Here is a 17,493-nt window from a genome sequence, read left to right as displayed (position 1 = left end):
AGCAAAGAAAGATTAAAATCCTGACCAGGCTGAGAATCTATCCCAGCTGTTCTGTTAATATGTTCTTATGCATAGAGGTGTTTTAATTAAATATCAGTGATCCCACTTACACTGATTACACTGATGGGTTTAATCGTCTTGTATCTTGTACCTGATGTCTAAAAATCTGAACATGTAACTACATTTTGAACAAATTAAATTCATGACTAAATCTGGTCGCTGTGCCTGTGGCTCGTGCCATGCTTGCTCTAACTAGGTAACACATGGCTGTATAATGGTGACCTTGTACATGTCTATTATCCAGTTCCACTGCTCAAAGGTTTCAGGCAGTGTTTCCCCACCAGCTGGATCACTAGGTTGTAGTGTTCTTTGACATCCTTCAGATCAAAGAAGATCTTGTGCTAGCAGTTAGACATACTTTACTGAGTTGGACTGCAACTAGTAACAAAACTTCTGTTATGTCACCAGTTGCACTGCACTCTAACAGCCTCCTTAACAGGAATACAGTCACCAACCGCAGTCCAGGATGGTGGAGTTGAAATTCATCTGCAGGATTCTAGACTCACTGAATTTACACCTCAGCCAAACTAAATCTGTGGAAAACACTGAAAGGTGAACAGGGACCAGTGAGACTACAGAACGGGCCCAGCATTTTAACCACCTGTAGGTCTGACCCATTCTTACACATGTAATAGTGATCACTGGCACACTCAACTTTTAGTACAGTTGAGAAAAGAATTCATTCTTGTGCACTGCTGAACATGAAAAAAAGTTTTAAAAAAGTACATTATTATTAAACTTTATAGACAAATGTGAGAGAATGATGATTTGCTTGTACCTGCATGCTGTTGATTTTGAGCGACTGCTCAAAGCAGTTGACGCACTGCTGGAACTCCTTGTGGCGGAGGTGTAGCAGGGCTTTGGAGCGCATAGCTCTGGCGCTGCGCTGACCTGACAGCTCCCATGCACGGTCGTAATACTGATGCTCCCTCAAGATGTCTCCTAGTAGACAGTACAGACTAGGTGTCTCCTTCTTCTCCAGCTCCCTGCGCACAATCTCCTCGGCCTGAGCACAAATAGAGAAGAACAAAGGTGAGTTCAGATGAGACATGTGAAACTGCATTCAGCTCCCATGTTTGTTGGATTTTAGGTGGAATTTAACTGATTTCATTTCCAAACAGAGCAACATGAACACTAATATCTACCTGTGTTAGATGTTAGGACATACGGAATATACCTCAGCGTCGACCTTTTTGAATGCCTCTAACTTTATCTACAATTTAATACAATCTTAGAAACAGTGCATTTTTCTTTTCAATATAGGTACTTGCTTACATAAGTTAACTAATCAGGTCAACCATTAATAGCTTAATTTAATGTCAGGATGGCCAGCCTAAAACAAAGATGAACTTTTGTGATATATCATATTAATCATGCATGTAACAGCAAAATATGTTCTACCTTATAAAACCCTTGTCGTGATTTCTTGGAGCACCAAAAAGCAAAACAAATATTTGGCATTTTATATGAGGATAGGTCAGAGGCAGCTGACACACATCTCACCAGCTCAGACTAGGCTTGTGAGTGTTTTACATGTAGTCCATAAGCATGTCTCAAATACATGTGAATGATCCCCAAGAGTCGCCCTAGATATCATGTGGTGTTAAATAGGTTCATAGTGTCTTTATTTGTTTTTGGGGCATTTTTACACTGTCCGTTTTAGTTGACATCCTACCGGAATAGCACCTCTTGCTACTTCCTGCCTGCCTTTGGTACCTTTTAAGCCAACACAGTCTGTTAGTTGGCAGTAATGTTGTATTTTACTATTGTGTGTTTGGCACTAGCTGCCGTGAGTTGCTTGTAATAGTTTGTACAAGTGAGTTCACCTAAAGATGTGCTTTATCAGACATTAGCCTAGACGCTAATTAGCCATTAGCTTATTTCGTTGTGCTTCAATTTATATGGTAAGGAAGTATAGCCTATGATGCTTAAAGGTCACAGCATTTTCTAATTGTAAAAGAATGTTTACGCATATCAGATCACACATGATATTTTGTGTCTTATTTACAGTTTTACAATTTATTCTTTCATCAAAATCCATGCTATGTATCCAACTGGACATAAACGACCACAAAAGAACAACGGTGTGGTTTTTATTTGTGTGACGATTGTTATCTACCTGCCTAGTTAAGTGCAGGGGAAGAATAATAACCAAGTGACATAAAACTGCAACACTTAGTAAAACTTAATGATAATCAGATTGATTATATTTCTTTACGCTGCAAATTTAACACCTACCATAAATTGATGGCAAATTTCAGATATTCTGAGGACCTTTTGAAAAATTGTCATTTCACACTTTCTAAGACTTTTTAGTGACTTGTAAGAGCTCTATTAAAAGATCTCCTCTTCACCTCTCCTCAGGAGATATGAATACCTTATCCTACCCATCTACTCATAGGCAGGACATAGTTTAACACTACGAGAAGCAAAAAAAACCCCAAACCAAAACAAAAGTATCAAAACACAGGCTGAGATCTAGGAATGAAGTCTGACAGAAAAACAAAATTAACATAGGGATTATGTTACAAGTATAGTAGCTGTCAAATTACCTGTGGACATTTGCACTCGGTGCACTTTGTCTTGCCACTACATGTTTTGGATTGCAGCTCACGCACTTGTGAGGGTGGAATAATGAGATTGTTTTCTCTTTCCAAATCCCTCTGTCTTGATTTAGGTTGTGAAGAGTGCCAATCTAACCACTGCTAGCGAGCCGAGGGCCTCTGAGGTTTGACAGAGCCTTAGGTTCACTGCATTCCTTTGCTGTCATGGGGCTGATGCTGGGCCAACAGCTCAGCCCGATTAGGAACGAGAAACCCCATCATACTTATCTAAACTACACAACGCTGAGCAGGTTGTACCCCATGCAACATTCCCTAATTAAAGATAATACGGTAACACAGACACACACACCTATTAAGACCATTACTTTGAATTTTAATCTAAACTATAACTCAAACATGGAAAACAAATTCATCTGATCTGTCTGAAGTTAAATGTCGCTCCCAGACTCGAGCGGGTGCGTCTCAGATTAATTTAGTATTTGCATATTACATATTAATGCGTGAGGCTGATAATGACTGTAGTCATACTGTTTTCTGAGAAAATTCAACAGTGTATAAAACATTATGAGGATAACTTCAGGTCATTTTAGTTTTAAGGTTGAACAAATTTATTCCGAAAAGTACCCCCAGAAGTGCAGATCAATCACGTGGACTTGAAGGATGGTGGCTGAGCAAGAAGACACTGTGAAATGCAGTATACCAAGGGTAATTGCTATTCCTGTGCTAACTGCTTTTCTATGAAAACAAATGTTGTTAAAAAGACTGGGACCTACTGGGATCTATGGAGGAGAGAAGTCCAACTTGTGAAACATCAGTACCAAGACATCCAGACTGAAGTCTCAGTTTTTAATATAGATCTTTTGAACCTGTTTTTGCTGTTGGTATTTTTAAAGTAATTTAATGGAAATATATCATAAATAAATTGTCAATTCTTGACATCTGTGCTTCATTTCTGATGACTGGATTTCTACTTGTTTATTAGTTGGCATAATTAGCAGGTATCTCCCTGCACACTGCAGAATACAGTCATTAGTTAAGAGCATAGCACTTCACCCTCTTTTCCAAATATGGTCATTTTAGGCTCAGAAAAAACAACATGCCAGTGGCTGAAATACTGTTTTATCTGTTAATATTTAGGAAAAATGTGGAGTTTAGAAACTAATGGGATGGTTTCCACATGCTTGCTAGTAAGAAGAAAAAAAAAACAAAGAACAAAACAAAGTGACATTTTAACAGCAATGAAGAAGTAACGTAACCACTAAACATCCAAGTGTTCAGCCTGCAACTTCTTCTGCAGCTGGGCAAATGCAATGCAAACATTTAGTTAAACAGAGACGAGCTGTGAGCCATGCTGAACACAGCAGTCTCTTTCATTATTTATGTCCGACATTACATTACGTCATGAAACAATGTCATTATGACAGAGCAAAAAGGGAGTGTAGGGGATAACGGAGAAGCAGTGCTGGACAGAATCCCAACCACTCCAGACAAATGGATCGGCCTTGTTATTTTGGATCTCAGTGAGTACATAACACGGACTATTGGCTGGAATTACCACAGCACATGGCTTAAGACTAGAGAAGGGCACTGCACTTTTTATTAGCAAAAAGCAACCTGGCTAATCAAATCAGACACAATAGACACTGTAACTGACAAACAAAGAGCTGACAGGCTGTTAGAGTCCTGCTGAGAGCTCTTCACAAACAGACAGGTTAAATGTTCAGGTCAGTGCTCAACATCCACACACAACATTTATGCACATCTGCATTTCATAACCGAGTTGGATTTGAGTACTGGGAATGTTAAACACATAATTGGCGCAATCTAGTGTTTGATCCGTTACCTAGACCCAGTAGGAATTTAATTTCATCTTTCTAGGTTTTTGCCTTATGAACAGTCTAAATCAGTATGGAGAAAACAGCATTTGGCCTCTCAATTTCTCCCAGTTCTTCCACTTTTTGCTGTGATTTTGCATCTTTTTGTGTTTCATTCCGTTTCTCTCTGATCTTTTTGCATTTCACTGTGGTGATTGTTCCTGTTGTTGTCATTTTGCATCTGTGTTAACTGTTTGTTTTTAGCTCTTTGTTTATTGTTTTGTGTCTCCCTGTAATTACTTTTTTGTATTTGTTGCCACTTTGTATCCCTGTGTGCTCATTTTGCATCTGTTTGTGATTGTTTTGAATTTTTCCGTCATTTTGCATCTTTTTGCAGTAATGTCATTGACTTTCCAACAAGAAACGTTACCCGAGCAGTCATGGGGCCTGTGTCTGCTAGGTCTGTTAAGTAGTCCATCCATCATATTAAACTGAAAAGAAAACATTTGTCATCTGGTGTTTCTGCTGCAAATGTGTTTACCAGCACTAAATCAGTGCCATGTTTGTTTTGGCTTTGCTTATTAGTGTCATATATACATTATACATGTATGCATATATAATGCATACATAAATGTGTTGCTAGTTTTGCACTAATGCTTCTCTGTGCATGCATATAAGAGATAAGAGGAATATTAGTAGCGTACACACAGCTGCAGACAGCATACGTGCTGACATCTGCTTTTAACCGTCTCTGTAGTTGTACTGGGTCTCTGTCCACACTTCTGCATGGCTGACTAAAATCATCGGAGTGAAAACTATCTGATGCAATAGTGATCAAAACTTAGTAATGTTATGACTGAGTGAATGACTGAATTATTTCTAAACATGGTCATCACTGGATGTCTTTGGAATTAAACTCAAACCTAAATCTAAACGCCGAGATCACTTTTCACGGCACAATCACAGCAAGAATTGTGTTGTACTCTTGACAGGCAGGTAAGAATGTCCTTGGTGAGTGCTGGCCTATGAATTGGTTATACTCCCAGACTGATAATGCTTTTATGAATATAACAATCTCTTTGTTCAGCTGGAGGGTGGAGAACGCGCCCTCCTTAAAAGAACATGAAGTAATAGGACTTGGTTAGGAGCCACATGGTGATGTTCAGGCATCAGAGCTTTTCCTCTGCGACTCCCTTTGTGGTTTGTGGCTATGTGTAAGTGGAGATCTCTGACAGATCCAGAGCCTACAGGGGACATTACCCCTTTAGTTTAAAAACAATACAAAGTTAGTCACGGTCAGCATTTGCAGCTGCAGTACAAGTTCAGATAAATTAAATACTTTACAATTTTTTTTACCTTACAATGTAAAGCAACTTGAGGCAACTGGAGGCAATTGGAATAGACAAAAGTTTTCCAGTCTTATTATAGGATTAAAATCTTTTTCTGACTCTTTTTTTTCTGATAAGATAAGAAATATTGTATCTATCCCATAGCCAGGAAATTCTTCAAATATCATGGAAACCTTTAATGTTTTTCCTAGATGTGAAAAGGTTTCTCTATTACATGAGATAAGAGAATCTAGAATTCAATAAAGATGATTTAATCCAACAAAACCCCAGATAGAAGGAAAAGAACAGATAGTGACTGTGGGGGTTGTGATTAAAAAATATGTGTCATTTATGATTTCTACCAAAGTAACTAGGGTCTGTTTAAGAGAAAATGAAACATTTAATTTGATTTTACATTACTCTTGCCTACATACAGTAAGTGTTACACTATTTATGTGAAAAAAGAAACCATGAAGTATTAAAACAAATTCATATCAACTCAAAATATAGTTAAAAAATGTTAAACTAAGCACTATTGCTTTTAGATGATTTTGATTATTCAAACAGCAAGCTGCTGGAAAAACCTCTTCTAATAATACAACTTAGAAATGTTGTCTAGATTAAGTGAAGGATTTAGGGAATAAGAAAAATTGTATGAACATTAAAACGACTTCATTTACATAGATTAGTGGTTTAATATTCAGATCAGTTAAGTTCAGGAATGTTAAGATCAGCGTGTACCTTTCCGTGTTGGCCGAGTCTCTCGTAGCAGATAATTGCATCTTCCCAGAGCTCCAGCCTTTCATAAATGAGTACAGCTGAACTGATGCAGCCGAGATCCATCAGAAGGCTGGCCAGCTGTTTCTGTACACAGGGAGAGAATAAAGCGAAGACGTCTGAACCATGTTGAGGCTGCTGGCATGCTAAGGTGCTTACTATGACAACGCTAATAGTGACAGAAGAGGCACATTTTATATTAGCATGCTAGAAAGCTAACATTCATGCAAAATACTGTTTGCAGATCTTTAACAACTTCTATAACCATGAAGGCATGAAGGCATATAAATGCATCTGATGACGAAATCAGATAAAACTTGCTCTGACTGACTGATATGGAACAAATATTCTATACCAATAATTTATGTCCATCCATTTGTTGTATGTGTGTGTGTGTGTGTGTGTGTGTGTGTGTGTGTGTGTGTGTGTATATAATATATATATATATATATATATATATATATATAAAAATAAATAAATAAATAAACTATCTATCTACATTCAATTTCACTGTGTTAGTTAGTTCTGTGTGACCTGTGTTAGCGTTAGCATGGAGAAATATAATATCAAAGTGCTTCTAGCAGTTGTAGACTTATGGGAAAGAAGACAGGAAGACTCTATTGTTTTATTCTCATTTATGATGAATAGTTATCGTAATTTACAAAACGACAATTATACTGATAAACCCAACAGGAAAATATTTGCTATGGTCACAGACCAGCCACATGCTGATTTTTTTTTTTTTTTTTTTTTTTAAATGCAAGTTTTAAGACATTTTTACGCTGGGTTCAGACATTTGGGTGTCTGCAATTTTTTTGTAACCATCCACACTCATCTGTAAGACATTACAATAGTATGATGCACCAACTACTGTACATCCATCAGGCAGGCTTGAAAACAGTGTAAAAGACATGAGTGAAGATTCAACCTCACCACTGTAAGAAATCACAAGTTTTTAAAGTACCATGAAATTAATGGAAATCAGTGAAACATAGGGAAGCAACTGATGGCATGCTTTAGAAACTGGTTAGTAGCAATGTAAAATATACACTACCTGATGTGTGGTTATTGACCAGAAATGTGCAAAACCAGCTGTAAGTAAACTATAAAAATGGCCTCACCCTAAAGGCATAAAAATGAAATGGCTTGTCATGAAAACAAAGTGTGAGACGGAAAAAGCAGAAAGCCACCCCCGGCAGAAAAATGCATTGCAGTCAACAGACTTTCAGCTCCCCAGACGGTAATACAGACTCTTCAATTCCAACTTCATTGCTGTTATCAGTTATTACCGGCTGCCTGTGTGATGTTTCCTCCCAAACTGATTTCTCCCTTTCTCCAACACTCCTCCTACTTCAATCTTTCTATTACTGCCTATTCAACCTCTTCTCTTTCCTTACCCTACCTGGGACAACACTGCTGGCAATAATGTCAGCTGGATCTGGCTGATCACTTGCTTAATGGTGCAACACAGACACAAAGAGGCAAAGATTTTATCAAAATATGTCACAGCTAGTTTCTCCTTTTCAGGTGCAATTTATTTATCAAAATGTGGCCAATTTGCCCAGCTGGGCCACTCTGATGTGGAGTTTTCCCTGTGACTGAGTGGGCTTCCTCCGAGTCCTCTGGCCTCCTCTGAACTCCATCCTCCCACAGCCTAATGACATGCACGTTAAGTAAACTATTGATTCTAAATTGGCCATGGATGCAAGGCAGATCAAGTGCTTAAGGTGTACAGGTGTGGTTAAGGTGTGAACTCCAGAGGTCAACTATCAATCTAGTATAAAATTCCCATACACATAAAGTGCTTCTACGTCCAGTAACTCGCTATAACTTTACAATGGGATTAAAGGTGACATTAGAGTTTTTGATACAGATATGGGGGCAACTTTTGTTACTCTAGCAAACAAGAAACCTTAAACAGTGGTATGCAACCTGCCTTTCTAGTTCTATTATGGAAGAACTAACGTAATATAGGTAATATCATGCTTACTTAACCTGACATCTCGGAGTTCTAATGTTTTTTTTATCTGAATTGAGCATCACAGTATGTATGCAGCCAAAAAAGTTATTTACATACACGGTTTTTAAGTATGTAAGTTAGATGAACGTTTTTACAACAATCAAGCTGTTGTCACTCGGTGCTTTTCTGTTTTTGTCATGTTCTCTATGAAATAAAATCATCATATCATTACAAGTAGCTGATGTTCTCTTTAAGACTGTAGAGCGGATGTGTACGTTAGTAAACTGGAAATCTTAACAGACAATGTGGCAGCAGGGAATGGATTTTCTTTTAAAATTTAATCCAGTATAATAACAATTATGTCACATGCGCTGAGTAAGCAGAGAAGAACTTCAGGGTGATAAAGTTTGTTCTTGAGAGAGTCGGAATTTAAATTAGGAGAGTGCTGCTGAGAGGTGCCCCTCCATTAGAAATGCAGATGAATCGAAGCTCTGACCGCAGAATCAAATATTATCACAAACATTTCTCAATAGCCAAAAAACGTATGAGATCTCATGAGAACCATATAAGCTAAGGACGACCTGCCAGAGAGGTGGAGAGATTTGTCTCAGACAATGATAAATATTTGTCTACATTACATTTTAATGCCTTAACGTGCTGGCCAAGAGGAAATTGGCTTATTGACCAGATATCTGCCTTGGTTGAATTATGTAAACAGATGATGTCATGTAAGAGACTTTGTGGTTAAATGTAACTATGCCATGAGAATTAAGGCACTTGAATTCTTATTAAAGGCAAAGAATCTTCATTATAAATAACAGCTGAACTGTCTTGTGTTTAGTGTTTTCTTTGAACATTGTGCCCGCAGTGACCAGTACCAGTGTTCTAGTGGTACACCCACCAGAATCACCCACCAGGTGATGTAAGCTATTTGTTACTGGTGACCAAAAATGTTCCAAGCATGCCAAAAGAATGGCAACGATAAAGCCAACTGAGCTGATTGTTGCATTGCTCTTTGTTCTGTTAGCCAAGAACAAACAGCAGTTATGCATTATTGATTATAACCTTTGACAAGGCTGCTACTTGAAGAATGCAGCACGTGGGCAAGCACTAGAACAGCTGCTCTTTTCCCCTACACCCCGCCCTGGAGGCCTTTTGTCGTATTGTTCTGTCCCTGTTACGGGCATGACACTGCTTGATTTCAATCCAAATGTAATATTAATTTTAATCTAATTTGCCATTCACTTATCTATGCTTAAAGAGTTAGCTTAATTATAACTTTGGTTATCTCTACTTTTTCTTTAGTTTATTTTGAAACAAAAAAGGAATTTAGAATAGGACAAGACAAGGTATGATAACAACAACATTAAGTATACAAGCTATGAGCTCTGGAATGAAAGAGGATGAAGTCAGCCCTGTGACAACATTCACAGTATTTAAAAAGTAGCTCTCAAACCCTTAACAGCAAGCCTAAGGGGCGTGTCAGCGGTTTAGTGAATTCTTGTTTTAAGGACAGCAGACGCTTTTTCTTATGGTAGAACAATCAAGGCAAGGTTTATGACCAAATAACAGCAAAAATTTTATTGTATTCCATCTCAGGTGCACTTATGTGACATTAATGCAAATTATTCAATCTATGCTTAACCGAGACATTATTAGTCTCCGTCCAAAAGATTTTTTTAATGATAAATTTTAAAAAACACAGACTCTCACAGTCAAAGTGAATAAAGTGCTAGTTAATTTCCTTTTAGTTTACCAGACGGAACGTTTTTGAAAAAAAAAAAAAACAGAAAGGGACCTAATACCTGGACAGCCCATCTGGGTGGTGCTTGGCAGCAGTAAAAGACTTTGAGGCGCTCCGTCACAGGACAACTCTTGTCTTCAAAGTGGTCTACTATTGCCTGGAAAAGAAAGAAACTCAAATAAAGAAGGAAACTGGAATTCAACAGCTGAATTTGTTCCACAAAATGTGCTGCAGAGTCTGTAACAACAGAGTTCATCCCCCAGAATGACTGAGTATTACTTCCATCAGTTGAAGATGTAACCAGTATCTTTACTGCTAGCAGTGCAAATATATGTATATATTCTGTGCCATTGACAGGGTTACAGGGTCATTAGGCATGAAATGGGCAATGAGAGGGAACATTCATGGAGACAAAGAGCAAATAGTGAACACAACTCTTGTAGCCTACAGCTGTTCGTTCTCCTTTTATGATTTTGAATTAAATAAAATGCAAGGAGGAACAAACAGACACGTTTTGTGGTTTCCTTCTGCCACCATCCTTGCAGAATCTTGGCATCTTTTCCAAAGGGTCAAAACTGATCAGATGAGCAAATTAAAATCATTGAGACACGTTTTAAATGTCCCCCCATACAAAAAATGTGGTTTATCTCCAATGGTACACATAAAAAACACAAAAGTAAAGAGGAATGTTTTTGTAAACACAGAGTTGTTGCTAATAAATTAGAAAATGGCAGTGGAAAGCTAACTTTATTAAATTAAATAATTGATTGCTTGTTTTGGGTTGTGGGAGAGTTGCTGCCCCATCCGAGGGAGTTGAAGCACAGCATCTGCTGTGATGAGGACATTGTGGTACAGATAAACATGAGCTAGAACACGAAGCCCTCAATTTACCGCTCGATCTACGTTCCAACTCTCAGTTATGTTCTTAAGCTCTGCGTAGTGGCCAAAAGGATGAGGCTGTGGATAAAAGCTGTCAAAATAAGCTCCCTGGGCTCAGCCTTAGAGGCAGGATGAGGAGCTCGCACATTTGGAGGGAGTACAGCCACTGCCGCTTTGCACTGATAGAAACAGCTGAGGAGGTCAAGGCATCTGATCAGGATGCTTTGTGGATTCCTCACTTTGTAGGAGGCAGACCGAACAGTCAGGAGCCTCTAAGGGTAGTCTCATAACCTTCTGGAGAGATCATTTCTCTCTCATCCAGGATCCTCCATAAAAAAAACCAAAAACCATTTTATCTGAGAGACCCTGTTAGCCTGCTTTCAAAGAGAAATTATCTCAGAGCGGACTGATGGGCAGACTGATGGGCAGACTGATGGATGATCCTTATCTTGAGAACTGGAATTATTTATCCAAAATCAAGCAAAACAACGTAGAACAACACTACATGCCAAATTGATTTAGATGCATGTCATCATATAGAATGAAATAGAAACCAAGTGCATTTTATTTGCTCAATAAGCTTGAGACCTTTATAGGAAACCAATCCAACTACACAAAATCACAAAATACATCTTAAAAAATGACATTCACTGCTTACAACTTTACTCTCTACCAGCCCAGGCTGTGGCAGCTAAAACAGCCTCGTTTTACTTCTGTAAGGAAGACTGTTGTCTGCAAGCCATGTCCTCGAGTCCTCCGTTTGCGGCTTTTTTTTTTTTTTAATAAACCCATAATGTACCTTATGCTCACTCTTTCAGGGATGTTATTGATCAACATCCACAGTAACATTTGGAGCTGTGCAGCATTAATGGTTTGGTTTGTGCTCAGGGTTGTTTGAAGAAAAAAAGAACAAGGTTACTCAATAACTCACTGGAACTGTGAGTCTGCAGAGCTCTGCAGCTCTTAACTTTGTTTGTGGTCACACTAATTTTCTTATTCTGTAACATGACGGCGAAACCATTCACAGATGGGCAGATACGATTACACACAAAATGAAAACACAGCAACAAACAGTATCCTTGGATGGACTTGCACTAGAGCAAAAACCATACTCATCATGAAATCAAGGCTGCAGAACTTCTAGAAGCTTCTGCCATGATACGCGAATTGTCTTCAAAAACAAAACAAGAAAACTAGCTTCCTTCATTTCAAGCAGTTCAGATTAATACTCAAAGTTCAATTAGATAATTGAACTTTGATAAACCTTTATGATTATTAACTTTTTTTAATGGGCTGTGATTTAATTATCCAAATCTGGGCAGGGCAGATAAGGAAAGCATGTGCATCCGCAGAGTACTGTGGAAAACCTGGCCTTTGATTTTCCTGCTATGGTTTTCACTAACATACCACTCCCCAAAGGTGATCAGGTGACCAAAGAGGCCACTTATATCCACTTAACCACTGTCACGTTTATGAAACAAGCCTTTAGAAGATGCTGCACTCTGCCCACAACCAAGTGAATACAGCAAACAAAAAACTGACAAATTGAGATTCAACCAGTGATTTGTTATTATTTAGGTGTATGAAGAATGGCAAGAAAACATTCAACAGATCACAGCAGCAGCCTGGACTTTCTCCATGAATTCATGGAGCCTCAATTTTGGATATCAGAAATACGGGTTCATTAATCCATGTTTGCAGTTTTCTATTCTCCAGTTTTGGTTCCAGTGCCCTGTGCCCACTGCAGGTGCAGATTTCTGCTCTTTGCTGATTGGAAATTATTTCTGTTATTGACAGCTCATTGCATAGCCCATGATGAGCAGCACTCATTCCAGATGTGCAGCTGATTGTGAGTCAATCAAAAATCATGACTCAGACGACTGTTACCAGGTGTTATCTCCTGACAGCAGACAGCACACTACTAACTTACATACGTTTTTGGAATGACATTCATTTTTCTGATAGATGCAGTTACAATACAAACTATACAAAATAAACAAGTCACAAGAACAATGTTTTTACCAATTCCAAGACGATTCATGTCCCCGTCTGCCTCCTTGGGACTGGAGGTGGAATGTTTGTACTTACAGACCCTTTCCAAAAAATGTGAATATCATGGAAAAGTTTATTTATTTCCATAATTCCATTCAAAACATTAAACTTTCATAGATGATAGATTCAGGGCCCACAACTTATACGATGTCAAGTACTTAGTTATTTATTTGTACATAATTTGGGCTTAGAGCTCATGAAACCCACGAAAACAGGCAGACAGAAGACGGAAGATTCAAGAATCTGGCAGAGATCCAGAAAGAGTGAAACGAGGCAGGAGTCAAAGCTTCAAAACCACTTCTGAGTCTGAGCCAACGTCGGAAGCGACTCAACTGGGCCAAGGAGAAGATAGACTGGACTGTTAGCCAGTGGTCAAAGGTCCTCTTTTCCGATGAAAATAAAAGAGTGCCTTTCATTCGGGAATCAAGGTCCAAGTGTTTGGAGGAAGACAGGTGAGGAACAGAACCCAAGCTGCTTGAGGTCCAGTGTGAAATATCCGCAGTCAGTTATGATTTGGGGTGCAATGTCCAGTGCAGGTTGTTGGTAAACTCTGCTTTCTTAAATCCAAGGTCACCGCAACAGTCTACCAGAATGTTTTATAGGGCTTCATGATTCCTTCTGCTCAGGATCTGTATGGAGATGCAGATTTCATTTTCCAGCAGTACCTGGCCCCTGCCCATACCGCCAGAAACACCAAAACTTGGTTTGATGGCCATGCCATCACAGTGCTTGACTGGCCAGCCAACTCACCAGACCTAAACCCCATTGAGAATATATGGGGTATCAAGAGGAAAATAAGGTCCACCAGACCCAAAAACAAAGAAGAGCTAACAGCAAGCATCAAAGAAATCTGGGCTTCCATAACTACCAGGCAATGCCACAGGCTGATTGCCTCAATGCCACGGCGCATCGAGGTAATGATTAACGCAAAGGGATTCCCAACCAAGTATTGAAGATTGACATATAATTTTGAAAGTACCACATTTTGATTGATTGATGTGATCCTAATTTCTATCTTTTCTTTCTGCAAAAACTGAGAAGTAAATGGTGATGTCTTCACAGTATTCTAATTTTTTGAAATCCTGTTTTTGTGGGTTTTATGAGCAGGAAGCCCAAATTATGTACAAATAAACAACTAAGTACTTGAAATCGTTTAAGTTGTGGGCCCTGAATCAAAATGTATGAAAGTTTAACGTTTTGAATGGAATTTTGGAAATAAATAAACTTTTCTGTGATATTTTAATTTTTTGGAAAGGGTCTGTATAGCAGTGACTGGCATTACTTTGACATATGGTGTGATAGGTGGTGGTGCTGGAAGAGACTCTGAATCTTATTTCAACAGGGCGACTCGTATGGCCATTTCTACAATAAGCTGGATTGATTAAGGCAGGCAGACGCTTGCACACACTTTGCTTTCTGTTTATTTTGACCTTCCTCCCCGAGTAGTTATTTACCTGGGTTTGCATCATGGCTCTTTCTACACATCGGGATTTTCCTTTTTCCAGTTTCGTCCTGAGGCAAAGTGCTGACACTTGCACTGGCCAAAACTTGGGTTCAGACAAAACACACTGCGGAACAATAAAAGAAAAATAGAGGGTCAAAGATAACACTTTATTCACATCATCAAGGAACACATGATTGTGTGCAACAACAGTATCATTCTGGTGACAAAAGCCAAGGAGCTCAGGAAATAGTGCCTCATCCTCTAATCAGAAGGTGGCTCAATCCAAAGGTCCGAAGGATAGAATTGAAGGGATGCATTTAAGTATGTATGGCCGAATGAAACGTGACTTGTACGTAAAAAGTATTTTTCTTTATTTTCTACTAACTATTAAACCCTTAAAAGCAAACGCAAGCAGATCAATCCAGATTCATAGTCCATAAAACCAATTACATTACACAAAAAAGAAGCAAATGAAAAAGCAAACCTGGCATTACCTTCCCACAAACATAGAACTATACAAGAGCTTTATATGCCTGACAATACAAAGATTGTTGTACTAACAAATCTGTGTGTGTGTGTGTGTGTGTGTGTGTGTGTGTGTGTGTGTGTGTGTGTGTGTGTGTGTGTGTTTGTTTGTTTTATTTATTGGTGAATATGGAACATGACACACTCATTCAGCACTTCAAATTACCGACATCCTTCTGAACAAGAAGTAAATTGATGCATAACCAAGTTTTCTTTTAAACACAAGCATAAGTTAAAGGATGCTTTGCCCCAAAAATCATAGCTTACAGGTGACAAATGAAGTATAGTATGCATTACACTGGCACTCATGATTTGAGTATAAACAGTATAAAACAGTACAGAGACAAATAATAATATTAATAACCTAACATTATTAGGTCAGAATTGTCTTTTTTTTCCTTATCAAATTCTGCAGCTTTAATAATAAGCTCAGAATGCATCCATATGCACTACTAAAATAGATAAGAAAGGGATTGAATTGTAAACTATAATAAACTGATCTGTGTTGGTCTGTTTCAAAATAAAGTGGATTATACAATATTTGTTCCTCCAGTATTCAACGTATTACTGTTACATGTTGTGTATATAAATGTGCACAACTTTAAAGGCTGGGTTTGCATCATGGCTCTTTCTACACATCGGGAAAGAGCCATGATGCAAGATGGATCTCGCTTCTGATTCTGGGTGTAAGTATTAAACTAGACGATGATCAAAGTGAAGATTAGACATCAGTATATAGTTTGGCAGCTAAACCCAAAAATGATCTCTTTGCTTTTAGGTTTTTCAGTCTGGGCAAGTATTGTCCCAGTATCATTCCAGTTTAGGATATTCTCCAAAAGCTGCCTTGCACTGAGCCATGCTGCAGAAACAAAAGTACAGCCATAATTGAATGCACTGTGAATGCACAGTGTGCTACATAAACAATAATAGGTTCACCTTTTTGACCTTTACAGCATATACTATATTATTCTGGTGGAACCTGAACTTTAGGTCTAATTGCAATCTTATTAATCAAGTAGTATTTTGGTAAGCTTAGTTTTTGTTACCGCATCCCTTCAGATTTTTTGTTTTTATTTTTATTTTCAGTTGGGACTGTATGGCCGGGGATGCACTGCTTACGAGTTTGTTTTGTTATGGTTATACATGGGGAGGGCGGTGGGGGGTGAGGGTTGGGGCCCATATCTTGACTGCAGAAGCATGGAGAGTACCAGAATTAAGCCGCCTTAATTTATTCAAATGCAAGACAATGGAAATGGAAATGAAAAGAGTGTGGATCTGACCTTTTGTACATGGAATGTTAAAGGTGTAAATGAGCCTGTTAAGAGAGGCAAAGTGTTATCACACTTGAAATCTCTTAAAGCGGATATTATCTTTTTACAAGAAACTCATCTGAAAAATGCTGCTCATAACAAACTTGGGTGTAGATGGATTAATCAGGTGTATTACTCAACATTTTCTGCTAAAACCAGAGGGGTAGCTATATTAATTAAGAAAGATACTCCGTTCAGGCACACTTCCACTATAGCTGATAAGAATGGTAGATATGTATTAGTGACCGGGGAGCTGCACGCCATTCCGATTATTCTACTGAACATTTATGGACCTAACCATGATGACCCAGAGTTTTTAAGAAAGGTTTTCAGCTTAATTCCGGATATACCTAATAATAATTTAATAATTGGAGGTGATTTTAATTTAGTGTTAGACCCATACTTAGATAAATCCCTCTCCAAAAACAAAAACAAAAAAACACATTGTGTAAAGGTAGCAACTTTATTAAAACATATATGAACAATATGAATATTTGTGATGTGTGGAGAACTTTAAATCCATCAGGTAGAGAGTATTCTTTCCACTCTTCTGCACATAACGTTTATTCAAGGATTGACTATTTTCTGGTAGATGGAAAAATGCTCTCCCTTGTTCGTAACATAACCTATCACAATATTATTATCTCTGATCATTGCCCTGTCACCTGCTCCTTTGCACTTAGCAACTTCACCAAAGCATATAGGAATTGGAGATTTGACCCACAACTACTGAGCGATTTAAAATTTCAACACTATATAAACTCTCAGACCTCTTTATTTTTCGATATAAACGATAATGCCGAAATCTCACCTGATATATTATAGGAAACGTTTAAAGCCTATATCAGGGGGTGCATAATATCATATCAGGCCTCACAGAATAAAAATAATAAACTAGAACAGTTAAAATTAGAAAAAATGATCCACGATTTGGACGCCAATAATGCAAGGGCTCCCTCTTTAGATAAGTACAACACTATTTGTGCACTAAAATATGAACTAAATCAAATACTAACCAGCAACATTAATAGAGCGT

The 17,493-nt window shown here is 38.2% G+C and overlaps 1 protein-coding gene across 2 annotated transcripts in view; it reads right to left on the bottom strand.

Annotated features, from left to right (window-relative positions):
• Positions 1–17,493, bottom strand: part of ttc27 (tetratricopeptide repeat domain 27) — an 88,588-nt gene that overhangs the window by 28,923 nt on the left and 42,172 nt on the right. For both annotated transcript variants that reach the window (XM_040037167.1, XM_040037168.1), the window contains exons 10-13: positions 14,633–14,746; positions 10,309–10,404; positions 6,508–6,630; positions 839–1,066 (exon numbers count right to left, since the gene is read on the bottom strand). In XM_040037167.1, coding sequence (XP_039893101.1) covers positions 839–1,066; positions 6,508–6,630; positions 10,309–10,404; positions 14,633–14,746 — 561 coding nt within the window. The remainder of the gene's footprint in view (positions 1–838; positions 1,067–6,507; positions 6,631–10,308; positions 10,405–14,632; positions 14,747–17,493) is intronic.

The sequence above is a fragment of the Simochromis diagramma genome, unplaced genomic scaffold (assembly GCF_900408965.1).
Source record: "Simochromis diagramma unplaced genomic scaffold, fSimDia1.1 OVJJ01000197.1, whole genome shotgun sequence".
In the NCBI taxonomy this organism is placed as follows: domain Eukaryota; kingdom Metazoa; phylum Chordata; class Actinopteri; order Cichliformes; family Cichlidae; genus Simochromis; species Simochromis diagramma.
Note: the sequence above shows the minus strand (reverse complement) of the source record. Positions and strands in the feature narration are given on the sequence as shown.